Raw genomic sequence first — 9,196 nt, forward strand, 5'->3', positions numbered from 1 at the left:
GCCCCAACTACTGAGCCTGTGCTCCAGAGCCCGGGAACCACGATTGCTAAAGCCGGTGTGCCCTAGAGCCCGCTCTCTGCGACAGGAGAAGCCACTGCGGTGTTCTCTCCAGTCTGCACGCACAACTGGAGAGCGGCCCCCACTCGCCCCATCTAGGGAAAAGTCAGTGCAGCAACAGAGACGTAACACAGCCAATAAATAAATTAAAAAAATTTTTAAGTAAAGCATCCTTTAATTTTCTGGGGTAATAAAACTTAATAACTAAAGATAAATCACTTCATACTATTTTCCTTAGTGATCAATTGATGATCACTTTGGAATATTTTATTTTAGCATTAAATATAAGAATTGAGTTCTGATCAAGAGGACTCACACTGTACATTTTAGTAATTGAAGTCTGTGCTTGCTATGGTTTTATTAAAATTGAATTTTTTTTTCTAATATGAAACAGATATTTTTTGCGTATATACCTAACTTTTGGGGTAGAAGTCCTTATGTTCATTTAATGCTGTAGTTTTATCTAATTATTCATTGACATTTTCTAACATTTATTTTATATATACAGTTATAGACTCTTTTTGCTCACTGTAGTTTTTCTTAATAGAATGACTGTTTTGATAACATTTTTGTTTGAGATATATCTTTCCTTCATCAGACTTTAAACACCATGATGCAGGGACCATGTCTGCCTTGATTATCACAGCAGAGCATATATGGCATAGTGCTTGGCATAGAATAGACGTAGGTGATGGCAGAATGAGTCAGTGAGTGATCATATTGTCCAGTTTATTTGATTTGGTTAACTTTAATCATTTAAGTCTTAATGGAACTTCTGTGTTGAATAATTGTTCTGAGATTCAACCATGAGTGACTATTGATGCCCATCATAAGTGTATGTTAAAAGACATGGTTCCATTTTTGCCACACAGTAATCTCTTTGATTTGAGCAATTTTAATGATATCGTGCCTTGAGTATCTTTACTAAATGTAAAAAAAAAAAAAAAAAAGAAACTCATCTAATATAGTATCAATTGTGGAATTTAATTACTCAAGTTTCTGTGGGATTTTCACTCTGCCTCTTTTTTTTTTTTTTGCTGAGTTTAAAGTCAGTATTATTCATAGGGAACATAGTGTACAGGGTAAGAGGAAATAAGATTTTATTTCCAGTGAATTACTAATGAATTAATTGTCAGTTAAAGTTTTCTTTTTTCCAGTTAGTATTGCTAATTTCATTCAACAGCAACTGCTTCTTGAGTAACACTTATAATGAAATTGTTGTTTGAAAACGTGTTTAAATTATTTTTTTCCAGGGCATCTGGAGTCCTCGAAAAATTCCTAATCCAGATTATTTTGAAGACAATCACCCATTTCTTCTGACTTCTTTCCGTGCTCTTGGTTTAGAGCTTTGGTCCATGACCTCTGATATCTACTTTGATAATTTTATTATATGTTCAGAAAAGGAAGTAGCAGACCGCTGGGCTGCAGATGGTTGGGCAGTGAAGATACTGATAGAAAATGCTAATGAGGTACACAGTTTTTAGCATATGATAATAATAGGATATGCTCCTGGTTATAGGTTATACAGATGGCCTTTTGAAGAGTAAATAGGTGCAATAATTACTAAATGCTGAAGAAACATAGTTAAATCTATGTAGACAGAATATGAGCTTCACCAAATTATGCTACAACTTCATTATAAACTGTATAGTGAATTATATATATGTAAATCTTCATTTATTAGATTATGATAGCATAAATGGATTGAATGCCTTTTGATTGTTTATAGAAATGAGACTGTTATTACTACTATTAGAAATGAGACTTAATATCTTGTTACTTTATCAGTTTGAGGCCTAAGTGGGAACAGAAATCTAAACCTTTATTAATTTTAACTACTTTTCACTTAAAGGAGTACAGAAACTTTTAAAACTTAATTATGTTCTAGTTTTTTCCCCAAAATTTTAACACTACTTAGGAAAGCTTAAGCTAAATATTTCAACACAGTGCATCTTGGAGAATCTATCTTTAAAACCAATTACCCTAAAGAAAAATGTACCTTATATTAGGTTTCTTTGAATATTAGCAAAAAGCTCAAAAGAGTAAATAAAGGTAAAAGGATTCTCATTTTGAAACTCTTTTAACTAAAACATTTGAGCAATTTGCTTCCTGAAGTTTGTGTGTGAAATTTGTTAAGAAATAAGAGAAAACATAGCTATTCTTAGGTTGACTTTTCTTTTTTTTTGTAAGTTCTTTTAAAGTACAGAATGAGTTAGAGAGTTTACTTCTAAATGAACCAAATAATACATCCATGATGAGTAGTACTATCCTGAAACTTACCAGAAAAGAAAACTGTCCTAATTGTTGCTGGAGAATTAGCAATATATAGTATATAGTATAATGTATCTTCTACTACCCAGTGTCAAACTGCAATGCATGTGAATAATTAAAGCTTGTTTAAGGGACCTCCCTGGTGGCCCGTGCTCTCAGTGCAGGGGGCCTGGGTTTGATCCCTCGTTGGGGAAGTAGATCCCACATGCCACAACTAACAACTGGCATGCCAGATAAACATTTTTTTTTTAAAGATTGTTTAAACTTTACAAAGTATAAAATGGAAAGTATTTTTTGTCTTATAAATTTGACTCCTTAGTAGAATACTACCTAGGTGAAATAAGTTTTTTTGTTTTTGTAGGCTGTATTTATGAATGAAAGTTTATAAACTCTGAATTGCCTTTTTATGCTTATTTCTTCTTTAGCCTAGTATATTCAAACAATTGATGTCAGCTACTGAACAGCGCCCATGGCTTTGGTTCATTTACCTTGTGACAGCAGGGCTTCCAATAGCATTAATTACTTCATTTTGTTGGCCAAGAAAAGTAAAGGTAAAGAAAATGAATTTCCTTCAACGTTAAAAAAAAATCTCTTAGTGTTTAGGAGTTCTATAAATGGAGTCAGGGGTTCTTAAAAGTAATAAACTAAATTTCCTGTAAGTTTTTACTGAGAGTTTACTGTATATGATATCAGTTCAGTTCAGTTGCTCAGTCGTGTCTGACTCTTTGCCACCCCATGGACTGCAGCATGCCAGGCTTCCCTGTCCATCACCATCTCCTGGAGCTTGTTCAAACTCATGTCCATTGGTCCATGATATCATCCAACCGCCTCATCCTCCATTGTTCCCTTCTCCTTCTGCCTTCAGTCTTTCCCAGCATCAGGGTCTTTTCAAATGAGTCAGTTCTTTGCATCAGGTGGCCAAAGTATTGGAGTTTCAGCTTCAGCCTCAGTCCTTACAATGAATATTCAGGACTGATCTCCTTTAGGATGGACTGGTTTGATCTCCTTGCAGTCCAAGGGACTCTCAAGAGTCTTCTCCAACATCACAGTTCAAAAGCATTAGTTCTTTCGGCACATGTGTGATATCCATCATTGCAAAAAAAAAAAAAAAAAAGATGTTTTTTTTAAAATAGTGCTTTGCTTTTAGTAAAAATAGCTTATGTTAAACTACCACAGAAAAAATATGATGAAGATGTGGATTTCAAAAAACTGGACATATGTAAACCACAAACCAAGGGCGCACTGGAGCAGGAAGTGAGGGAAGAGAAAGCCGCCCTGGAGAAGCCAGCTGACTTGGAAGAGGAAAGAAAGCAAAGTGACGGTGAAATTGTTGAAAAAGGTAGGACAGTGATGGCGATACATAAAGGGGGCCCTGGGCAGAGCTCATTAAAAACAGTAGATTAAGTGGCAAACACTAGCTGTTGCACTTGTCTGTTGTCAGATTTATACCATCTGAATTTGCAAGAGTGTGTGACTGTGGTGAAGAGGAGTACCATCCTTGCTTGGGTTGTACCTGAGCAGACATCCAGTGTATGAGTTCTCTCTTCTAGGAAGAAAGGGTTGTCAGAATTGTTCAGTTGCTTCAGAACCTAGCAGCTATCAATCCCATATATCAGAGGTTTTTGCAAGGGTTTTTCTTTCCTCCAAGGATGAGATGGGAGGCACAGATCACAGCTTCTGTGAAGGAGTAACTGGTTTAAGACAGGTGACTGCAGCAACAGAATCCACACCAAGGGCTGTTGTTTATCAAATAGTTATCATATCAAACCAGTAATTTAATCTCTTCAAAGGATTGCTGAATCATATGTCCCTTCCTACCCTCAACTAAACTCCAGAAGATGTTAGAAGTGAAGACAACTGCAGCTCTTTGGTACCTCTCCAGTGAGACTTCCTTGTACACATCTAGGTAGCAGTAAAACTATTGATGTTTGCCAGATGTCCCAAGCCAGGCTCCAGAATGAGCCCTTTATAACCTGCACTATATTTTGAACACTATTTTTAACTTAATAGTTGATGAAACAATTGACTTAAAAACCATGCTCTCTCAAAGCACACATGTATATTTACATATTTATGTGTATACATACACATATATTCTTTGATTTTCATTTCACATACAGACTGAATGTTTTAAAATTCTTTAAACCTGCTCCTTTCCTCAGATATGATGGTTTATTTATTGTTGTTGTTTAGTTGCTCAGTCATGTCTGACTCTTGGTGACCCCATGGACTGCAGCATGCCAGGCTTCCCTGTCCTTCACTATCTCCCAGAGCTTACTCAAACTCATGTCCATTGAGTCAATGATGCCATTCAACCATCTCATCCTCTGTCATCCCCTTCTCCTCACACCCTCAACCTTTCCCAGCATCAGGGTCTTTTCCAATGAGTTGTGGTAAAATAACGAGTACTTGTATTTAATTTTCAAAAATGTCTAATGAAAGAAATTGCTTTCAAATGTTGGAATTTAAATGCACTCCTCCACTTTTACTTAATACTTTCAAGTAGAAAAATTCTAATTCATTGAGTCTTTTTCCTTGAATAAAATCTGTTTAATAAAAAATTCTAGAAGAGGAAGGTGAACCTGAGGAAAAGAGTGAAGAAGAAATTGAAATTATAGAAGGACAAGAAGAAGGTAATAAATCCAATAAGTCTGGATCAGAGGATGAGGTAAGCATCTCTTTAACAGAAAATAAACTAGTTTCTATGTATGATTGTTAGTCTATAAAAATATTTTAATAAAAGTAGTGATCTCGTTTGTGAAGAATTTTTTGCCATATTTTCTCCCAGCTTTCTTAAAGAGCATACATATTGGTATAAAATGTATCCGTAAGGAAAGCATGAAAAAACTAATTTATATCCTCCTAATGCCTAATGAAATAGTATAAAATAAGCCTTTGGTTTGCAAAATAGAGAACTACATCTGTTTAAAAAAAAGAATTTTTATTAAAGTGTTTTGTTGAAAGTTGTAACAAGCAGACCAATTGAATATTTAAGAGGTAATTATGTTTATTATAAGGCAGTCTTCTTTATAGCCATTGTGAAAACATTCTGTCACGTTTATATTTACTGTAAAATTTTAAAGGATTTCATTCTTTGGCTAGTGGAGTACTGTGTCTAGTAGTGGTGTTTTTCTCAAATCTTTAAGCTTGTTTTTTCATTAACTTGATATGTCTGCCCTTTCTTCCCCCATCCTGATGTATAATAAAATTTTTCACAGTGCCCTTTTTTATAGTCAGTTATGAAATCAGAATCATCCAGGGTATAATTCAGAACCAGAGGTTTCTTTTTCTTTTTCTTTTTTTAACCTACTATATACCCCCAAAAGCCTGTTTTCTCTACTTCTGGCCTTTTGAGAGCTACACAACCTTACCCGCCCGACAGAGTCACTGTCCCTATCACTCTCGTAGCTTAGAGTTAGGCAGGGTAAATGTCCATGATGCCCGGGCTGTTGTGTATAAATAAATATTCTGTTTTGTCTGTTTGAAGAAATCATGGAAATAAATATGTTTTTATTGTTTTAAGTGTTTTCTAAAGCTTATTCTGTACGTATGCCTGGTTACTAGTCTTAACTGTCTTGTGAGTTTTTAAATATATTTGGGGGATCATTACGAATATCTTATTGAGAGGGATCTGGGTGAAGAAAGTTTCTTCCAGAACATAGTTTTAAATAGTCCTTGTTTCCCTCTGTTATACTTTTAATAACAATATTTGCAATTATATATGGAACACTTATTCTAGTTATATTTTGCTTTGTAAAAAAATATTTTGTATACCTTTAAAAGTATATTAATTCCATGTTCCAGTCTTTTAATCTTTTATGCATTTGTCAGTGAGCTAAAATAAATCAATTTTTATATAGTATAACCTTGAGAAATAATTTTAACTATTTTGTATAATACCTCCATTATTTACTTGTTATACAGGTTTAATTTATGTACAAATGATTATTCTGGAAGGATACGAGTTAAAGAATAGATAAAACCCAAACCATAAGTTTGATGTTTCCCTTTCCTCTCTCCTAATTTTTCTCAAGTACTGTGTTCCAGAAGTTCTAGAAAGGTCTCTGTAAAACCAGTGCAGCAGTTCCTTATTACAGAGACATTGTGATGTATAGTTAGTGGTTACTATCCACATGAAAACATTATGCAACCTTTAATTAACCATGACATTAGATTAAGTTGGAAATCATGAGATAAAATCATGAATTGAGCTGTTAGCATTATCCCTTGTCAGATGCATATCTTGACAGGCAGAGTTACTCTAAAAATGTAATCATGGCAAAAAATGAACAAACTGAAACACATCAATTTATATACATGTTTTTGACCAATCGTTAATTAAAGAAGTGTGAAGAATTTGATTAGAAGCATGTATTTTGGAGAATAAGAAATATTTTACATACTACTATCTACTAGTTGCCTAGTGTCTGAAATAAACATTTTCATGATGTTTTTTCCTAGATGAAAGAGGCAGATGAGAGCACAGGATCTGGAGATGGACCAATAAAGTCAGTACGCAAAAGAAGAGTACGGAAGGAGTAACCTGCCTCCAACTGTTTTTCATTCCTGAGAGAGCAAGCTGGCATTCTCAAGGCAGTGTGCCAGAACTGCGCTTGAGTCAATCTGCACATCCCTTTTCTACTATCTAGCAATGTTATTCTTTCAGACATTTCTTTTAATCTTCTTTTTCAGAAATGAAAAATCTTTGAAGTTACCTGGTCTTTGAATTTAGAATAAAAGAAAAGTGGCACGTTACATGTCATATTTTAAGAGATTAATATCATTAGAGGTTACACAGTTTTCATAGTTAGGAGAAAGTTTTGGTTTCTACAGAGCAAAATAATATGCAGCGGCTTCATTGCTATGGGACAAGTCAGTTACTGGAATTTCCCCTTAAATGGCTATACCACAATATACCTGGTAGTTCTATAGTATAAGTGAGAGAGTGTTCTGTTGTATAGAGCTAATTGCAATAAAGTTTCTGTATGGCTGTTTGGTTCTGCCAACAATTGAAAGTGTTATATGTGATCCACATTTACCTAGTTTGTGTCAAATTATAGTTACAGTCCATTGTTCACTTAAATTACAGAATCCTTTAAAGAGGTGCTTTGTTGACAGACCAGTCAACAAAATAAAAACGTGTCTATCATGCGTAGAATCACTGGTTAATAGTGCAGCATATTTACATTTGAATACAGAGATAAGAGGTTTATCAAAATGAAATGGTGTACAGATATTTTTCAAGCTGTTATAGATGTTTTATGCCAGAATGGATTACCCTATTCACAAGATTGCTTATGCCTACATTGCTCTTAAAAACAAAATTTTAAGTATTTTTTCTTCTTTAAACAATACCCACTTTAATAGGTAAATTATTATTGGGGTCTGATCATTAAGAGATTCTAGTGGCTGATAGATATCGTTCATCATGTTTTGTATTTTTATCTTTTTTCTGACAAATTCAAATCTATTGTCTTATCTAGCTTCAAAGCTCCCTCTCTGGTAGACAGACTATTGCTCCTCTTTTTAAAATAGCATTGACCCTTGAACAACACAGGGTTTGTTTGAACTGCATGGGTCCATGTGTATGTGGGTTTTTTCCCCCAATTAATTCTACAGTACTCCATGGTAGGTAGTTGGTTGAATCCTCCGATGCAGAATCTGCAGATAAAGATGGTCAACTGTGGGACTTGAGCAGCTGTGAATTTTTATATCTGCCACGGGTCCTGGAACCAATCTCCCATGGATACCAAGGGATGACTGTAGGTACCAGAAGTTACAGAAGTGCATTATGGTAGAACTGTATTATTTCATTTAACATATCTAAGAATTTTTCATGTTTGGGTGATAAACCCTTTGGAAGGCAATCTAAATCTTTGAGGCCATGAAACTACTTTAATACTATCTTGAGAACTCTGTACTAGTTGGGTGATATTTTGGATTCCTTCATGAACATACACATCCCATCACTGGGCTAGCCCCCTTCCCACTAATACATTTAAAGCTCATGTATAAGGAAAAAGAGTTTCTAACTTCTCCTCTGACTGAAGGAAGCCAAATAGCTAGTGTAGCCACTATTCACTTATTTCAGAGAGTGAATTGAAAATAAGTGCTTTATATTCATTTCTGTGTTCTGAACTTTCCATATATTGGTGGTGGACAATCTTAATACATGGCTAACCATACTTTGTATTTATTTAATATGAACTAAACCTAACCTATCTTGCAAGGCCTCCTTTTCTTGCTATGTACTTTAAATGAACTAGACACATTGAATGATTCTAGATGAGAATGTTTTTGAAAGTAAACTGCTACTTCATGAGGTAAATTTTTATGGGAAACTTCTTGCTTGACAAGTGTCTTATATGTGATCTTTTTTCCCCTAAAGATTTATTAAAGCTTTTTAAAATTTATTGATTGCAGATTCATTTAAACTTTAACATTTGGTTAAACTCCATGAGCTTGCAGTGGTAAAATCTGAGCAACCAGTTTTGCCAGTTCGCTGCTCTTTTCTGGGGGTGTCCCCTCTGTGAATATACCATTGGCTGACAAGTTTAACCAAAACTTAAAAACGTCTGTGCTACATGCACTCAGTAGACAAAGCATAGAGTTTTCTTTAATAATGAGATCATTTTTTCCTTCTACCACCTTAATCTGACTCTATTGTTTTAAATGATTTAAGTTTTATCCTTTTCTCTAATAAATGAGAAAACTTAATGTATTTTGCTCTTTTCTTTATTTTTGGGGGGCTTTTTACCTTGATCAGACTAAAGTAGCTTTCTTTTTCTTGAGATTTTTTTTAAGGTAGCCTTGCTTCCATTGGTCATTCCTCTAGAAAGATAGGCTACTAGAACTAAGAGCTTTTTTG

At 34.5% G+C, this 9,196-nt stretch overlaps 1 protein-coding gene across 5 annotated transcripts in view; it reads left to right on the plus strand.

The window, feature by feature from the left end:
• Positions 1-7,337, plus strand: part of CLGN (calmegin) — a 45,124-nt gene extending 37,787 nt beyond the window's left edge. For all 5 annotated transcript variants that reach the window (XM_043485821.1, XM_043485837.1, XM_043485829.1 and 2 more), the window contains exons 11-15: positions 1,311-1,526; positions 2,754-2,879; positions 3,505-3,667; positions 4,896-4,996; positions 6,790-7,337. In XM_043485821.1, coding sequence (XP_043341756.1) covers positions 1,311-1,526; positions 2,754-2,879; positions 3,505-3,667; positions 4,896-4,996; positions 6,790-6,870 — 687 coding nt within the window. In that variant the 3' untranslated portion in view covers positions 6,871-7,337. The remainder of the gene's footprint in view (positions 1-1,310; positions 1,527-2,753; positions 2,880-3,504; positions 3,668-4,895; positions 4,997-6,789) is intronic.
• Positions 7,338-9,196: the final 1,859 nt, after the last annotated feature.

This window comes from Cervus canadensis, chromosome 1, assembly GCF_019320065.1.
Source record: "Cervus canadensis isolate Bull #8, Minnesota chromosome 1, ASM1932006v1, whole genome shotgun sequence".
Lineage (NCBI taxonomy): Eukaryota > Metazoa > Chordata > Mammalia > Artiodactyla > Cervidae > Cervus > Cervus canadensis.